At 28.0% G+C, this 20,766-nt stretch overlaps 1 protein-coding gene across 2 annotated transcripts in view; it reads left to right on the top strand.

Moving 5' to 3' along the window:
* Window positions 1-20,402, top strand: part of cpx (synaptic transmission protein complexin) — a 220,856-nt gene extending 200,454 nt beyond the window's left edge. For both annotated transcript variants that reach the window (XM_085486438.1, XM_029303130.2), the window contains one exon: window positions 720-20,402. In XM_085486438.1, coding sequence (XP_085342564.1) covers window positions 720-793 — 74 coding nt within the window. In that variant the 3' untranslated portion in view covers window positions 794-20,402. The remainder of the gene's footprint in view (window positions 1-719) is intronic.
* Window positions 20,403-20,766: the final 364 nt, after the last annotated feature.

The raw sequence follows: 20,766 nt of genomic DNA, 5'->3' as shown, positions 1-20,766 counted from the left end.
ATTCAAATTGAAAAATACATGTTTCTTAAAATCTATGTAAAAGTTTGCAACTATATGTCGATTTATTGATTTTCTGCGCATATCTGGCATGCAGTTCTATCTGTAAAAATAAAACTTGTTCTAATTTTGCAAATCCGACACTGCAACTATTTATCCATTTTACATTTGCGTAGGTACTGAGAGAATGTTGAATTATATATTCTTATATTAATATGTAATGATCGAATACATTTAATTATGTATAATTAATATAAATTGTTATTTATTATAACGCACGTGTATACACAAATACATATACATATCTATATGTGATGCATATATTTATATATGAACAGATATTTGTTACACTTTTAGAAAATAATTCATTTTAAAAATATGAAAATTAATACTATTTTTTGAAACCTTCTTAATATCAAAAAATTATATACATTTTATTCTTTTTATATATCATTCTCGTTATTTTTCTATTCAAATCTTTATTACGCTACACTGTACAGAAAAATATATAAAATTACATAAAAACATGTATAAAATTACAGAAATAATAACGTATAAAATTACACGATATATTTTTATTATTCATCGTATAATATTACACTCAATTATTGATGTAACTTTACATATTTTTATGTAACATATTACATATTTTTTTACAGTGTACGTTTCATAGGTTCCGATTATGTTTTACTGAGCATGTTTTTCCTTTCCCTTTGTTTCAGAATTGAGAAATACGATAGAAACGCAGGTGAACGAGCTCAAATCGCAAATCGAAAGTAAGTGTAGCCTCCAATGAGCCTATCATATCGCGCGGTTTGCGAGAAAGATGACGACGATGCCGTACGTCGTCGTCGGAATCGCGTCCGTCTGTCATCCCCTGCTGCCGGAAGGAAAAATAAAAAAGGGAGTCGTAACAAAAAAGATGCAGCGAGAAAGAGAAACGATACGATGCGGAGTAGTCATCAGCATTGGACACATCGCCGTGTCGACCAAATACCATAAATTGATTCCAGATCCAGCAATCGATGAAGTAGTCGATCAAATTGTTGTTTTCTTTCCGAAAGCAAAATGAACAACGATGTTTATTTCCCGCGGAGATTTTCAGGAGATTCTTAAAGGATTTTTTTTCATTGCCGTCACGTTTGGATGCCGCCTTTAAAAATCAAAAAGTGATGAATGATGATTCTGTTTGTTGAGAATTCCGTCTTGCGCATGAAAAAATCATCCGGATCAGAGATAATCGAGAGGGAGAAAAATCATTATTTTTTTGCAGAGAAACCGTGAAATAAGTTTCTCTCTCACATACTAAGAAGATTAAAAGTTACAAGATATTGAGAGAATTATAAATTTACTGAAAAAAAGAAATTGAAAGAAACTTGAAGGAATGCGTTGATAATTAGAATTGTGAAGAGAAAATTACTAACTAGAAATAAAAAACTTCGACTTAAGGAAGAACTCAATGCTGAAGAGAAAGAAAGCTCCTCAAAAAATCTAACAAGAGAAAGTATAAGTACCAATGGAATTTAAAATAGAAATAATCAATTAGAAACGTAAAATGGAACCTTAAATAAATTATGATTATAAATATTTCAACAAATCGATTAATCAAATAGTCGAGTAAATTGCTGGTGTACTTATACGGTAGATAAAAAAAGTCGGAAAAACATTTTTATATAAATCAGCGGAATGAAAAAGGAATTGTTAAGAAAATATATATCAAGATGAATTCTCTCTTACGATAAACGACTACAAATCCAGAATCCATAACAAAGATGGACATAAAAAAATTCTCGATGAATATCCTGATATTTCCCTGTCTAGTGCACGAAGAGACGCAAGCATTGACGACATTGAAGAAAAAAAAGAATAAAGTCAAAATTCATTAGAGAAAAATCGACACACAATTGATGATTTGCCGCCTTGAAGAAGCATGAAATAAGTAAGAAAAATGTTTCTCGAAAGAACGAAGAAGAGAGAAGATTGCATTATATATATATATATATATATATATATATATATATATATATATATATATATATAAACCAAATAGTGTCAAAGGAATTGGAAAAATCTCAAAATCCAAATCTCATCATGATGCGAAAAGAGCAAACCGCGTGGCGAAAGGACGGAAAAAGACTTCCGGAGGAGAGCGAGAGCGAGATACATGCGATCGAAATATATTGTGATGGAGAGAGAAAAAAATTACCGAAGACAAAAGAGTGATGACGATGTAAATGACGACGAAGAGAGAAAGCGAGAGAATGCTGGCTCGACCAGAGTGTGAGTTTTTTATGTAATTGTTGCAGTTATATAAAACCAAGTGCGAAATGACGTTGTTTTATATAGGATAATTAGGTGTTCTGTAGAATGTGTTTAGTCGTAGTTATAGCTTATAACGCGAATCAATTATCCGGTATGACACACGTTACAGGAGTGAAGTATCCAACTACTGTAGATACCGATGAGTTATTTTCTATTTATAGTTCGTCTAGGTGTTCTACAATTACAGAGAATTTTTGGCGCAATTTGGCGGTGGTTTGAATATAATCAATCATTGATTATTAAGCGGGAAGCTATAAACTGGGAGAGATTTTTATTCATTTTAAATTAATTACCAGATTTTCTTTTTTTCCCTCTAGATATTTTATGGAATATCTAGTTATTCTATGCTCTAAGATCGATTGTTGTACACACCACGAACGTTTCCAAGCATGTTAATTGATTCTCTCGAAGAGAAATGGCGCGACGTTTACGTTCCATAGGGGAAATTCTGACAAATTGAAGCCTCGAATTAAGATCGTTACCATACATAACGTTTCCGAGACAAAATCATTTCGGAATCTCTGCAAAATTTTTTAGGAAGGAGAATCATCGAGGTTTCTTAAATTTCCGACAACCAACATGGCACGTTAGACGCAACCCAAGTAGCAAACGTACGTCATTTTGACGTCATTAGACATAGAATGACGTCATTGGATGTAGAATGATGTCTTTGGACGTAGAATAATGTCATTAAACATCCAAATGACATAAACGTCATTGGACATAAATGACGTCATTGGATGTAGAATGATGTCATTGAACGTGGAATGATGTCATTAAACATCAAAATGACGTCAGTTTGCTACTTGGGAAGTATATTCGATGAATACTATTCGTGTAAAAAAAAAATGTAATGACATTTTTAGGATCTTGCTACTTGGCTGTCAAATACACGAAAGAAAATCGAACCCAGTCGGATATTGGAATATAAATAATCTCAAAACGTCTCTATTTTTAGATTATCAATTAACAGCTCAAAAACGTACTCGTCATACACAAAGAAAATCTGTATACTAACATTTATACCCGCTACACACATATACAATCTGAATTAATTATCTCTGATTTATCTGCTGTATCTCTTTTTACAATGTTTATAAACTCTTCTCATTTAGACAGTAATTGCCGCAGCTTTTGACTATAAAACGACGGCTTTCTAGCTATGCAAATTATGAGGTAAAAAGACAAGATGTAACATTGCGCATAATAATGGCAAAATTAAAAATTCTACATTAAAATATGATACTAATTATATATGTATAATAAAAATATTAAATTAAAAGTAAAATCTGTAAAAATTATATATGAAAAGAATTTTAATCTTATTACTATATTTTAAGTACACGACTAATATCAATATTAGCAACTCTAACTTAATTTTTTAACTTAATTTGTTAATTATTTGAAATGACTATATATATTTTATTAATTATATCCATTTTAAAAACATTATGTTATATCTTGTTAATAATAGATATGGAGGTTCTCTCTCTATTTATATAATATAGAACAAGTCGGGACAATAAAAGAGTCAAAATGCAGAAAGCTGAAAAATGTATCTTTAGTATAATTTAATTATACAAATAGATTTCGATTCTATTTTAAATCATCTTTATCAAATGTCAAAGTTTACATAAAATTAGAACATTAGTGTTAAAAATTCTAGACTGTATTTTACTTCAAAATTAATGTTCTAATTTTATTTAAATTTTAACATTTGCTAAAACTAGCCCGAAACAAGAGAACGAAACGTTTTATTTAAATTAAGTATATTGAATATATATAAATTGATTTTTACGGTCCGGCTTTTATTAATCTAACCAGTTATATTATTCAATATTACATTTTCTCTCTCCTCATAATTCTTTTCAACAAATCGATATATCGAAGACTGATCAATGAATTATAAATTTGACTCATAATTCATTTGATGTTAAATAACAAGTTTGAAATTTAAATCTGCTGATCTGTCTTGCACAGAAAATATTAAATCGATTAACGATGAAAGAGATAAAAATGATGAAGTAACATCTGTTACTACCAGGAAGCAAGCCTACGTCATTTTAACGTCGAGTGACATCATTAGACATCAAAATGGCGTCATTTTACTATTTGGGTGACACATTTTTTTAAAATACAATTATGCTTCTCAATCAACGCAAAAAAATTTTTAATTTTCGCTAGCAGTTGGCAACGTTTTATGGTCAAAAGTTTGGACCCTTTTAGCATTTCGAAGATCCAATAACAATGCATAGCGTCACCTGGTCGCGCAGCATACAGGTACAGCTCTCGGAGCATATATAAGCTTGCAAATATCACGTGCTCGAAAATGAAAGCGCAGAAAGTTTAGCCCCTTATATGCTCGTCGCAATGACGACGAGTCTTTACGTGTATATATATACAAATAAATATATATATATACACACACACATATATATATATATATATATATATATATATATATATATACAATGATAAATTATTAAATTAAGGCCATGTGTAACGAGCCGTTATATATTTATATGTGTATATATACACACATAAATAAAGTTAGATAAATAAATAAGAAAAGACGAAAGAAGCAAAAAAAGAAACGTACGCTAGCACGTTAAGTTTTTAGGAAGAAGAACTATTCAGATAGTGGAAAAAAATATAAAAAAGTAGCTGTGTGAGTTATATAGTTGATAGAACTTCGTTCGACGACTGTTTTAACTGTACTTAAGAGAAGAGGGCGAAATATGACACGGAAGAAAGAGTTCTTATTATTATATTGTTATTGTCATTATTAGTAATATGCTCTCTTCTAATTAATTATATTGTTACGAGCCGATATTTAAAGGCAAAAATCTTCGAGAGCGCCGGAAACGATTATTGCAAACCATGGAAGGTAATTTATTGTTAGATAATTGCTCTGCTATTCAAAAGTTGAATAAGATTTAATTAATTAAAGAAATCAGATAAAAATAACGAAAAAACGATATCAAGAAACGGTCGCAGGAAATTTTATTAAATTTAGAAACCGAGAAGAAGAAAACTAATACATATAAGTCAGGAAAAGGTTATTGGACTTTTTTATTTTCTATATTTTTTATATAGAATTTTTCTTTATATTTTTAAGCATTCTGTTATATATAATTTAATGTTGTTATAAAAAATAGTCTCTAAATATATGAATTCTTGTTTTCCGCATTTATTAATTTTATATTTAATTGTAAATTGAAAATTATTTACTGCTTTATAATTAATGACGTTTAATGACGTCATTTGACGTTTCGTAACAAACTGACGTCATTAAACGTCATTTTGAGTTAAAGTATCTTTGAATCCTTGTTTTTGTTTTCTATATTAAAACAAATTTTATTTGTTAGATAATTAAGATTTCTATATAATTATTACATTTTTATTTTTATATTAAATATGAGTGTATGGACAATTGATAAGCTAAACAGAGCATTGACTGCAAGTGTCAATCAATATATGACTTAAGGATATACATATATTTATGTGATATTCTTCTCTCACTTATCGAAACTGGAAACTTTGTACATTTAATTTGCCTCAATCAATTCTATCATCATGCAGAATATCTCACATCTATTGTGTATTTTTCAATTTACACGCGCATATACATACGCACACACATCTACTCACACATCATGACAAAAATTTTGATACATCAAACTGCATCTAATTTTTGATGTTAGATATCTAACTTGCATTTAATTTATCACTGTTAGCTTTTATTTTCATTCTTAATGTTGAAAATTACCGTAAAATTACAATTTTTTAATTTTTTTTAATAAAATTTTTTTAAAAAGAATTAAAAATGCTTTAAATTTATATATTTAGAGCGCAATAACTATAAAACTGTCTTGTATCGCTAATACATATATACAGTCGAAATACATATGAAATTTGTGCGCGGCAAGAAATGGGAATATATATATAAAAGTGAGAGGGAAAAAGTTTTAATACATACATATTATAGAACAATTTTTTGTACGAGAGACGGAGAGAAGCAAGATGTATTTTTTTATTTAGAAACATTAAATTTTCACATATCATAATGTTTTTTTAATCCGAACGAAAATAGCAAGGTAATGATATAAAAAATTTATAATTATTATATTCGTTTCGTAAATAATAAATGACAAATAATAACGCGATAAATTTGTTTTAAATACAATTTCAATAAGATAATATCAAAGTAATTTTATGACAAAAAAGTATTTATTTGTTTTTAATTTTGATGTGTTGGTTTTTTAATTATTATCTTATTAAACGTTTTCTAATTTTTCGAAGTGGAATTTTGTGGAAAATTTTTACGTTTTTTTATCATGTAACTCAAAAATGAAATGATAAAAGTTTGTTATCTGAATAAATTTGTAACTCGATACAAAACTTAGATTTCATAAAGCTTTAAAAATCGAACAAATTTAATAATTAAATAGTTGGAAAAATAACTACAGATCAGCTGAATATTATTCTATCAGCTTATAGTTTTAAAAATAATTACTAAATTATATTATTCTAGAGATATATAATTATTTGATTTGACCCTACTTTCTATCTTCTACTTAAACTTTAACCATCTCTTACTACTCAATGTTTCCGCTTACAAACTCGATATTGCAACAGAAATTTTACTTTTTATTAGCAAAATAAATACATTTCTAACATCTTAAAAATTTTTAAATTATATTAATTTTATTTTAATTCTGTATTTCATATTTTTTCACATCTTTCTCTTCTTTATCTTTTACTTGTTTCGCTTTTATCTCTTTACCTATTTCTTTGTCTTTTTATTTATATTTTATATAATCTTGTAATTTATATTCATATTACATTTTATCTGTATTATTCATTGTAGAAAGAGAGAGGAGAGGGAAAAATATCAATAATTTCTTTTTTTTTCGAAAACATCTTACAAGCTGTTCTACGTAATTCCTTTAAAATTACGTGCAAAAGCATTTAGCAGCAGCATAAAAAAAGGACGACGCCCGTGTTTTTATAAAATACATAGTAAATATTTTTGTATAGTAAATTTAAAATAAACTCTTTGCTTAATAAACAATTTAATTTTTTTATTTAATTGCGTTTCTTTAAACTCTTCTTTCGAAAAACATGTTTCTAAAATATTAAAATAAAAATAAGTACATAAAAAATATTAAAATAAAAACAATATAAATAAATTAATTAATAAAAATAAGAGAATATCTTATACAAAAAAATCGAATCTTATGTAAATAATATAAATCCAAGAGAAGACATGGGCTGCTGTCCGAGGATTAATTATCGTTAAACTTTCTCCCGCAACTCGCCGGAACAACAGAATCAGCTTTTTGAAGATCGCAAAGTTTGATGGCGGTCGAAAGTTTGGAAAAAATCGCTGATAACGCGCTACTGTTCCTCCTTTTTCTTCCTCTCAGTTTTATCTCTTTCAGCTGTATTCTCTCTTTCTCTGATCTTTCTTCTCTTTCTCTCGCCTCGTGATTTCCAGAGAAGAAAACTCTGTCATTCGATGCGACTCCGCAGCTGTTTGCCCGCGAAAAGCAAACCAAAAACTTTTCCTTCAGCATTTGACTTATCCCCTATTCCCTTTTCGGTTTTGCTTGGGAGACGGATAAGTATTTTCATTAAAGCTTTCACGTAAATTCGTAATTTTTGAACACGCATTTTCAATGAGAGCGACTGATGTGTCAAATCACAGATTAATAGATAAAATGAAAATAATTTCTTTTTCAAAGGATTATTAAATACATAATATCAGAAGAGATGATCAAGCAATTGCTTATAATTATATTTGTAATAATTAAATTACAAATGCCCCAGACAGTAAATTATATCAGCGTAAAATTTGTAGCAAATTTTATTTCTCTTTAAATTCATATAAAAATCTGTAATAAATTATTTGTCATTTTAAATTTAATTATTTTTTATGTAGTTTATGTAAAAATCTGTAAAAAAATTTTTTTTCTCACTTTAATGACATTAATTTACTTATTAATATATTGTAATATATTTTTTACTTATTTATAATTATTAGTTTATTATTTATTATTGTATTATTATCTGCTAATTATTCAATAATTAATATTGTATTTAATTAATTAATATTTTCTTATTTAAATTAAATGCTAATGTAATTTCATAAAATGAACGTTTATTTAAAATGTGTACGAGGAAATTAACTGTGAAATTATCTGTGTCGGATCGTAAAAGTTTTTATACATATACATTTTATTTCAATTAAATTAAACTTTTATATATACGTACATTTTTGTAATATTTCTCTCTCTTTCTACCTCTTTCTTGTTCTCTTTCTCGCTTTCTCTCTTGCTTTCTCTTTCGCTCTCTTACTAGCCCACTCGCTCTCCTGTTATACATGTTTTTCCATTTTTGAATGAAATAATACAAACAAAAATAATGTCGAATAACAATTGAATGAAGAAATAATTTTTTACAATATGTTGACGTGCATTTAATACGTAATCTCTTTCATGTATCTATCGATGTGCATGTCGAATCTTCCCAGCACACAAGTTTGCAGCAATATTGCAACAACATTGCAATATTGTACATTGCATAGCAATATTGCAGAAATATTATGTAGGCATGCAATGTTATAGAACAATGTTTCTGAAAGCGGACATTTTACCGTTGCTGCAACCTTGCAGCAAGATTGCTGCAACATTTCACAATGTTGTAATATTGCAATGAAATGTTGCCACGATGCTGCTGCAATTTTGTTGTGCTGTATGGGATTTTTTACTCGACTTATCGTGTCTTCTTCTTCATCAATGTCGCTGTCTGATTGGTCATCTTCGTCGCACAGCTTATTGCTCTCTCGTGTTACTATTTGTCTAGCTAAAGATCTTCGAAAATTATCCTGTGTGATGGGTAATTCGTTCCGCAATTAATCCCAAATGGCGCAATCAATATATGTGTGTAATATATATGAGATGTCTACCGCAATTTCAAAAACACTAAAATTTCTCGTGCGTTTCATTCGAACTTATATAATTCCTGTGTATAACTATCTCTTTTACATTGTATTTTATTTATTCGTGAAATTATGAATGCAAAGTATATATAACTCTATTATATAAAAATATATAAAACAATAAATGTATAACAAAAATAATATACTTATCATTTTTTAATCTGCTTGAATTTTATATATTATTAATTTTATTTCTAAAATTATTTTGAGTCACATAAAATTATTAGCACTATTATTTAAATACATATTTAGTATTATTATCATTATTAGTATTTATAGTATTTTAGAATCGTTATATATATGTATATATATTTTTGTTACAAAAAATTTCTAATAAATTCCTGAATTTTAAAAGGTACGGATTAATATAATCAAAGAGAAAAAATATATATGTATATATATACAAAAAGATATACGCATACATATATGTGTACGTGTATGTATAATATATAATATTTGCATGTGCAAGTGTGTGTGTACGTACATATACACATATATCTAAATATTTTGTTATCAGAGATAAAGAAACAAACGGATAATGAGATCATTTTCGAAGATCTGATCTCGGCCGAACTTTATGCTCTTTCCTCTAAATCGTCTTGCACGTTTAATTACCCTAATTAAATCTCATAACTGCAAACATACAAAAAAAATTATATAAAATATCATTACTTTAAATTTTTTAAAAAATTTAATTTAATTTTTATTCTATCGTCAAATTAATAACATGGGATCGATATAATTTTTCAATTTTCTCATCCTAAAAGGTTTCAGAATCAGCAATTTTTTCAAGATGAAATAAAAATCTTTGAATCGCGAAAAACGCTTTTATTTATTTATATAATTTTTAAATAATATTTCTCGAGTTTCCGGTGTTTCGTGGTTATGAGTTTTGAATTAGGACACCAATATACGGTGTGTGCAAAGATATCGCTATTATATTCTTCAAACATCCTCGCGATGTACAGATTCAGATTTTATCCGAAGCGATGTTATACTCAAAGTCAATTACTCAATGTAAATCGATTCATGGAAGATATATGCATAGTTTTTCTCGTATAATTTTCGATACATGCTATGTATTTATCCGCTATAGATGTGTAAAACCACACAAGTATATCCATGGAATTGATTAAAAATTGTGCAAGCGCGAGCATTAATTTTTCCTAATATATCAAAATGTATATGAAAATAATTCTTATACGATCATAGTATATTTTAATATATAATATACATATAAAATTTTAAGATTATTACCCTATATATTATTTCCATTTTTATATTCACTTGTATAAAATAATAATAATAGAAATCATTTATAAAAAATTACTTTGAAAAGTTATTATAACAGTTATAATAAGTTATTATTACAATTTTATTTGAGTAAAAAATTTTAATATTTCGGAATGTCTCTATAATAATCATTAGTACTCAAGAACATTTCACATTTGGAATGTTGAGAGCTCTTAGAATATTGAAATTTTAATGCTCTCGCTTGTATAAAGAGATGCGGCGATACACTGCTTAAAGGACCAGGAATGTTCCGCGGAACAAATTTTAATCAACAATTAAAAGCGGATTGTATAATTAAAACCACCACATCAACACCCAATAATTTAAATCGTCTAACGAAAGAAAAAAAATAGATAGATTCATCATGACTGAGACGTTATCCTTGATCTACTTAATTGTAAAGACCACTTAAACGCAGTAATTAACAATGACGTAAAATATTTTGCTTAATCGCTCTCTCTCGTCTCACTTATCGCGACTTACTCTCCTCTAATCGTAATCACCCTGCATTAATCTCTGTACTAATTTCTTAGCTGCTATTGCTATAGAAAACTGTGTCTCTACATAGAATTGAAAAATGTGGGAATGAACATTGTGATAAAATGTACGATTAAACAATTCTATTTCTCGAAAAATAAAAAGAGAAAATTAATGTTGCTTTTTCTTTTTAAACATATTTTTTTAATACTTTAAATCGCCACGAAAAAAAGTATGAGATTTACTTGTTTTAATGGGAAATTTTAATTATTATTATTAATATAAATTCTCGCTTCCGTTTCACTTCAATATTAAAATTGATATTTAAAATAAAATAAACGATTTTCACAATTTTCCATTCCTATATTTAAATAAGATGTATGTGATATGCATGCAATCTTCGTATGTCGTAACAATATATCGTTGTTGCTATTCAAAGGACATGAATGTAAATCTGAGTGAAATGCATCGATCAACTAATGTACTTGCACTTATCCGAATTTCATACATATGCATATTATCATGTATCAAGTACATAATATTTTTAAAAAATTCTCTCGTTTTCCTCTATAATATTTTGTTCTCTTTTGATCGATTTTCCTTTGCTTCTTTAAGCTACAAAAAAATATTAAGCTCGATTTCAAAGAAATATATATGAAATGTATCATGTTCCGTTGTAAAAGTAAGTATAGTCACCAAAATCGGCAAAAATTATTTCGTTGGATGAATATTTTTCTGACATTTTCGATATTGAAAATATTTACAAACGATTTATTTAAATCTAAAATGTGATTAAATTGAAGTAATTAATATTTTATACATCAAGTGCAAAGTTTAATAAATTTTGCTAAACTGATTGATGCATTCGCCAATTTTTCTTCGAAATAATATAAAACAAAAATTGTTTTCCACCCTCGAGATATTGTATATAATTAACTAATTTAAAAAAAAAATATTTATTATTTAATTATCACAGTACATTCAATGATAAATTTTATTAGATAAATAAATAAATAAACTCGCACAATAAATACATTTTCCGATAGAAAAATAAAATTTATAAAATTTTACGAAAAAAAATAAATGTACGGCAAATAACTGCGAAATGTACAATCTCGAGGGCGAAAAATATATCTTGCTTACATCGAAATATCGTTGTTCAATGGAAAAAAATTGTGTGCTCTTTCTCTCAATTCCTTGGAAATGAGATGCAACGTAGCGTGTATTTTCTCTTTATTAAATATTTAGCTATCTCTGTGACTTCTCTAGTAGTACTTACTATCACTTATAATATATAATTACTCTTACATGTAACGCGTATATATGTCGTGTGCATTGCACCCTATTTCTCTATTCTATACCTAATAATCTATGTAGTGAAAATAGAGGAAAATATGGCGCGTGTAAAAGTAGAAGAAACATCGGAGTGCTCGATGTTGTCGCTGATGCTGATGTTACTGCTGACTAATGTCGTGTGTCGTTGTTATTTCTTAATAATCAACATTAACCCTAAACAATATAAGACTGGCGTTTCTCAAAAGATATTACAACCATATATAATTCTAGAAAAATATTTAACATTTATTATCAATTTTATTATTAGTAATTAATATTCTCTCTTGTTATGTATTTATGTTATTATTATTAATAAAATTATATGTTTTTTAAATCAAATTATATTGAGTAATACAATAATTTTTTTGAAAAAAAATAATTAAACTGTAAATGTTATATTGTTTAGGGATAATAATGCTCGTCGCCATGTCGCTAATACGAAAGAATCGTCGGAAAACTTCTGCAATTCGAAGAAATTTTCTGCGCGACAGCTTGATGTACTAAGCAGTGAAAATGAAAAAATACTTAATCCTGACGCATTTCATGTTATTATCTTGCGTCTCTCTCTCTTCATTTACTATCTCATCGATTATAATCATCTGTCGCTTTAATTATAATCATCATTTATTATGAACTGCAAACGTCGTAGAGATTAGAAGAAACGTTTATGTGCTTCAAAAAATTAGAAATTCGTATAGGATTCGTAAATTATATCACATGAAAATTTGCGTCGAGTATTTTATTACTCGCTAACAATCATACTTATATATTTTTTAAAAAATTTATTATTAATTTTAAAATATATTTTCTTATTAAATCAGCAAGTATTGTTACTTTAGTACATAGAATTAGTGAAAGCCAGATATTTATATTATCTAACATAAATTCTGAATTAAACACATACATGACTACTATTGCCATTATTTTAAATTTCTATTCTTCATTCCTAACACAAACCTTCTACGCACGTTTAATACTTCAAACAGATTATATTATTTCAACTTGACAAATTATTTCTATTCCTCTGTCATTATTTCTTAATCATAATTTTCCGACATTTTTCAAAGAAAAAAAAGAAGATAAGAAAACAGAAAAGTTTGCGTCTTTTTCTCTATGGCCACACTTGTATCTCTGAAATACTCTCGGACTTGCTCAAATTAATCTTTATAAATTTGTCTCCCGTGCTGCATATAGCATGTAGTATCTACTTACAAGACAAACGTGCATAACTCTTTTCCACACACTAAAGAATAATCTAACACTTTCCCTTCAGCCACCCTAAGCCAATTTCGCGCGGCACGTGGCACGTGATATATATGATATATACATGTCAAAAAAAAAAAAAAAGAAAAAAAGAGGAGAAGAAGGAAACGAGTTAAGCTTTTACTCGATGATCCGTGTTTTTCGTAGATTTTCGCGTGATGGTGAAGAGAAAAAAAAACGAAAAATATAACACAAGGCTCATCCCGCAAGTACTTCGACGTACTGAATATTTAGCTAATAAACGATCGATCTATCGGCTGATCTACCGTGAAGTGAAGTTAGTTTTTGTCTCACTTCGTGACTTCGAGGGAACACAAACGCGCAGTTGATTGATTATATATAGAATAATATATAGATAATCCGCCAAATTTTATTAACAATTATTATCATTGCATTTAGTACAAACGTCGACGTAGAGAGTGTCCTAAAAATTATGTCTTATATGTACGATCACAGTAAAAGACAAGCATAGAATGTGGGGTGGGTATGTTCTTTTTTACAACAAAAAAATGAAAAAAAAAACAATGCAGCTGCTACCTTCTACACTTGCCTATTCGCATTACGTACATATACATACATACACGGTGATATTTCGAATTTTCTACGCTGTTATTTAGACTAAATACAAATATTCGTATTTAAGAAGATGCCGGATTAGTTCTATTTTATCGATCGAAAAGTGAGATTAAATTCGACTATATAAATCTATTTATACAGATTATTTATTACCTGAAATTATAAGTTAACGCGGTTTGCTGATATTAATATTTTAATTATGGAAAAGAATTTATCAATCTGTATAGTCAATCAAAATATAAATAAAAAAATAAAATAATTTGATTTTTTTATTTATATTTTGATTGACTATACAGATTGATAAATCCTTTTCCACAATTAAAGTATTAATATATTAACAAACCGCGTTAGATTATAATTTCAAGTAATAAACATATGGCCAATAAATAGATTTATAGTCGAATCTAATCTCACTTTTCGATCGATAAAACAGAATTAATCCGACATCCTCTTAATTTCAGCAGTCACGCAAAAAGCGTCGAAGCCATTAATTAACTCCCCTTCACTGATCGTAGACTACGGAATCTCGTTGATCGCTCGATCGTTCCTCGAATCAATTGTTTCTGTCGATGTTAAATCGTTCCAGGAACGTTCCATGCCGATCATAGATTGACGATAGAACGGATGAATTTCAAATGTGATTGGTTCGTCGAAGAATAAATAGAAAGGAGGAATGGAATAGCGAAACAAGCTTGAACAATTTTATTTGGCACATTTATATCTATTTCGGAAAAATCTTAAAAGTCTCGAAACTAAAGCATTCGATCTCAATATTAACATTTTCCTATGTATATATAATTTTTTTACAAATTATTATTATTATTTAATAATTTATAATAATTTATATTATTATTAATAATTTATAATTACATATACATACATATATATGTTGCACTCGATAAAAATTAATTGATTAAATAATTTAGTTAATTCATGCAAAAAGTGCCAATTATTTTTTGTAACAAATTTAAAATTTTGAAATATAGATAAAACTCAATTTTCTTTAAATGCAAATCGTCAATTATTCCGTTCCTCCGTCTTCTTCGTGCGTCTAATAAACAGATACGAATCTTTCTTAATATAATAATCAAGACAGCTATTAAGAGGATGGAAAACAGTAATAATTCTTAAAAAAAAAGGAGAAATAATCTCGTTAAGTCCCAAATAGCGCCGAAAATTTTAAGGATCAAGACGGCAGACGGTTATGTTTTTCTCATGTATATAAAAATCTCTAGGAAACATCTCGACTTACATTTTAACTCGTTATCGTTTTTACAATAATAGTTTTATCGTGAAGCCGCAACCGAGAGCGAATACGACAAAAGAGAAGTTTACAATATACGCGCGGGTTTCTCACTTCCTCGAGACGCGACATTCGTGTTTTGAACGAAAAAGTTCCTAAATAGGTCCTTTTAGGTCATAGATAAAGCCTTAAACAAACTTCGAGGACCCTAGAGACATTTTGACACACACACATGTCTTTGATATATAGATAACAAACCATCTCTCGACACAAATTGTATATTAAATTCTATTGCTAAATCTAAATCATAAGAAGATGCTGGAGTAGTTCTGTTTTATCGATCGAAAAGTGAGATTAAATTTGATTATAAATCTATTTTTTGGCTATACAAATTGTTTATTACCTGAAATTATAAGCTAACGCGGTTTGTTAATATTAATACTTTAATTGTGGAAAAGGATTCATCAATCTGTACAGTCAATCAAAATATAAATTTAAAAAATCAAAATATTTTTATTTTTTTTTATTTATATTTTGATTGGCTATACAGATTGATAAATCCTTTTCCATAATTAAAATATTAATATCAGCAAACCGCGTTAACTTATAATTTCAGGTAATAAATAATCTGTATAAATAGATTTATATAGTCGAATTTAATCTCACTTTTCGATCGATAAAATAGAACTAATTCGATATATCCTCTTAAGCGAATTCTCGGATCTACGGATTCTTATATCCTTGGAAATGTAGATTGTTGAACTCTTAGATATTCGCAGAAGCGCGTCTCTCTCATGTAGGATTTATATATAGATCCTCGAATTCCTAGATCCGAGAATTCTTCAAGTTTTAGATTATGCGATAACACACAGATTTCAAGATATGTTGAAACCTCTTTTCGTTACGATATTAATCTCGTCTACCGAAATATTAGTACATTATTATTCGAAAATTATATATGGTTTATTCGTTGAAAAAATAAATTGTTTTCAAAAAAAATTGATCGATACAGAATCTCGAGGAACGTTTGGGAAATTCGCGAACACCGACTTGGCTATTCAGAGACAACGACACAACGCATTATAAAGTAATAATGATAAAATTAACGTTAATCGATTATACTATATATATATATATATATATATATATATATATATATGTATATATATATATACGATCACTCACATCGCGAGAGGTGATGACGATGATGATCATTTTGTACAGGTTTGTTCACGAGTTCTCACATTTCTCTCGATTTTAGCGAGACAAGAAGGTACAATATGTACAAATGTTTGAATGAAAATTCCTCCTCCCCTCCTCTCTTTCCCGACATTCAAACAAGAGTCCGCGTTCTCCTCCATTTTCCCTCTAAAATTATGAGAAGCGTGATAGTTCAGGAACACTTGTAACTAGAAAAGTTAGGCGTTAAACAAGATACATCATTAAGGATGAAATTAACAAACCAAATGTCGTTAAGAAGAGTAGGTTACTAGGTACTTTAGATTTATATATAAAAGAGTGCTAAGAGAATATTTATGGAAACGAGAGAGAGAGAGAGAGAGAGAGAGAAAGAGGAAGTGAGAGTGAGAGAGAGAGAGAGAGAGAGAGAGATTAATTGATTGATGAATGAATTGCGAAAGGAAAAGTGTTAAAAAGACTCCGCATTTTTCGACTGCCATTTGAAGTTAGGAATGATTCGTTATACCAACATGTCCGAGCGAACTTGTGCGATGTTTGTAGGAAACGAGTTATTGTTATTGCCGCTGTCATCGGAATCGTGTATACAAGATATCTAGATCAATCGCATTTTCATCGATTCGCAGAATTTTTCGGAATAATAATGATTTTCAAATTATAATTTTCAGAATTTTAATTATCTTTCCTTATCCTTAAAATATCAAATTACCTTTCTTATAATTTTAAACTTTTTCAATATTATAATATTTTAAATTATTATATAATATATTTATAATATATTAAATAATTTCTTATAATATATTAAAAATAATAAAAATTTTTAATACATAAGTCGATTTTAAATTAAACATTGTTTTATATTAATGTGTAATAAAACTTTTGTCTGATGGTAATTTCAAAAATTTATTTTCAATTGCTTATATAAAAGAAATATATTGACATTACTTGCTAAATGTGAGTTTGCCAAAATCAATTAATAATGTAATATTAACAATAAAATCGATGGTTAGATCAAAGAGGAAATGTCATTGATCTAAGATCGCTCTGTATATTGTTGAAGTTGCACTTACTTTTTAGAAAATTTATTATTATTATTATATTAAAAAATCGCATTTTTGTAAACGCGATCACTTCTTATTCATAATATTGTACAACAAACATTTGAACTGTGCAATTCAAATGTTTGAAGATTGTATAAATTGTTTTAGATTAAAACTTGTCTAATGTTGATTGATAATAGTATGTTTCTGTTATTAAAACCTATTGGAGTGCTAAACCATCAAACAAGTTGTCACAATTATAGCAAAACTGACGTCACTGAACGTCAAAATGACGGTCATTTTGACGATCAATGACGTCATTCGACGTCAAAATGACGTACGCTTGCTACCTGAATATATGGAATAAAAAAATAGATGGAAAAATTTATTTAACAACCAAATTTGATTAAGAGAGACTTAAGAGGGAGAAAGGAAATGCTAAATGTATAGAAAGAAGTAATAAAATGAAGAAGATAACTTCTCTTTTTTAATTTTTAGAATTGAACGTAACCTCTTACGTTCTCATTTTGAAGTAATAGAATATAATAAGGAATAAAGTTATGAGAGATATCATTCTTAACAGATTAAAAAACTAATGTGACAGGCTTCTTTGACGGTTTGAATAGAATCTTTTGCCTTATTCAGTGTTAATAATTGTCGTATTTGTTCTTGACGGTAGCGTATGTTCGATATATTGTTATTGCGGACCAGACTCTTCGTGATTTCTTTAAACCGAGAAGCAATACTATCGATGCCTACAATTACTATTTATCAATCGAGTGTTTAAGTAAATAAAAAATGATCAACCTCATCCCGGAATTTTAACACGAGGTTATTGACCAACTTTGGTTTCGTGTTTTATGTGTTTTATATTATATAAAAAACTGTTAGACACATTTCACTCTAAAAAAAATCACGAGAAATAAAATTATAATTTAACATTATACTACTTTATCACACAAACATATACGTACATATATGTATACATAGACACACATACGCAACATGTATATGTATGTATATATGTATATATCTCTTTCGAGAAGAACAATAGCGTTTTAAATTATATTGATTATTTACTGAGAGAGTAACTAGAATTTTAGGATTAAAACAGCGAAAAATCTGAAAACTTTCGTGACAACTTTTCGCAGAGAGAGAGAGAGAGAGAGAGAGAGAGAGAGAGAGAGAGAGAGAGAGATTTATAACATCTCAAAACAAAAACTGAATATTTTATTTCAGAAATATTATAAAATAAAAGGATTGAAAGAGAAAAATGAAGAGATGATTGCGTAAGAGATTAAGCTTGGGTTAATCTAATCTGTAACTTGAGATATATTAAAAGTAAATCTGAGCTTATTTTCTTTTATTAGCAGATATCTGCGAAAAGGTGCCCTTAAATTAGAACGATTTAGAATAAAATTGTTTGGGAATTTTAGCAGCAAATCGAGTAGAGAGTGAGAAGAAAACAAGAAATGAACGAGAATCGCACGAAGCTTGCTCGGAGTATGAATGGGAAAGTCGTGAATGATCCATAAAAGCCTGGATTTTTAGGAAACTTGCGAACAAACTCATTGATTTGCAAAACATTTCATGTTTTTCTATACATTTTCGAATACCTTCGATTTTTTTGCATCATAAAATCAATAATTTCGAAATATATGGATCTTTAATTGCTGACATATTTTAAACTTTAATTGATAAACAAATAGAATCTGCAACATATTAATTATTGAACATCTTGGTAAAAAGACATTAAAAAAAACACTGTCAATATTAAATTCACTTATAATTTTCTGATGGTCTATTCGAATCTGTATTTATGCGATCTGACAATTAAATTTGAAAAGAAATATTTTGAAGAAGAATTAATGTTCTGTCTCATGTTTCATAACATATTTTAATAAAAAATCCCAATAATACGAATATTTTTGAAAGAATCAAATACATCGTTTGGACAAATATGTAGATTTAGGATTTTATTTTGAACAAGTTAGTGTTGATTTAGACGAATAAATTAAATATTAAAATTTACATGAGTTCTGTTTTACGCGCGAATTTAATTGTTGGATCATTCAATCTCTCTGAAATTATATCGCATCAAAGGATTATTTTGCGGATGTAGAAAAGAACATTGAAGAAAGAACAGAGAGCGCTCGCGTGAACAAAGTAAAGCAAAGCAAAAAAAAAGATGATAGCAGAGGAGTAAAACTCTTGTATAAAAGTAGCAGTGCGTAGCGGCTAATCTAATCGATAAAGGAATGACACAAACGGATTTATTGTTGAATATAATAATAATGTATTATGTAAACATTAAAAAAAAACAAAGTAAAAAAAAGGAGAAGGAAGAAGGAGGCAAACGATGATAATATTATATTGTTGTTAGATATATATATTATATATATATACATATATATGTATATGCACATATATATATATGTATGTATGTATATAACTCTTAGATATTAAGTAACCACCCAACATTCACCCACACAAGTATACACTCTCGCAGGATATACAGGGTGTCTCGAAAAAAAATGTATCCCAGTAGAGGAGACGCTTACTGCTCGAGTAAAACTTTACGTTTGTTTTTTTCTAGCGATTCTAATCCGAAATATTTGTTGAAAATTAATAAAAAGCGAAAATATATATAACTAAATGCATTTTATTTTCTTATTTCATCCAATACTTCCCCCACCAGATCCTATATTTGCGTGACAGAACTAAAAATCAATGTTTTTCCCTTCAATGTATGATATATTTTTCTTTCCATGATAAATCATTAAAAAAAGGTCAAAATATAATTAAATTATTATATAATTTTATCTAAAACTTTCATTAGAACTTTTCAACTTTGTACGCACTAATTTTTTTTAAGTCACAACTTTTGAATATAAATTTAAATATAAATTTGAATATAAATTAAACCGATGCTAAAAATATCGATATTTATTGTCAAATACAGCATTAAATAATAATAATATTATATTGCTAAAGAAATTCAGAATTTCATCGAAATACAA

Source organism: Nylanderia fulva, unplaced genomic scaffold (assembly GCF_048542155.1).
Source record: "Nylanderia fulva isolate GAGA-0341 unplaced genomic scaffold, ASM4854215v1 Scaffold43, whole genome shotgun sequence".
Classification (NCBI taxonomy): domain Eukaryota; kingdom Metazoa; phylum Arthropoda; class Insecta; order Hymenoptera; family Formicidae; genus Nylanderia; species Nylanderia fulva.
Note: the sequence above shows the minus strand (reverse complement) of the source record. Positions and strands in the feature narration are given on the sequence as shown.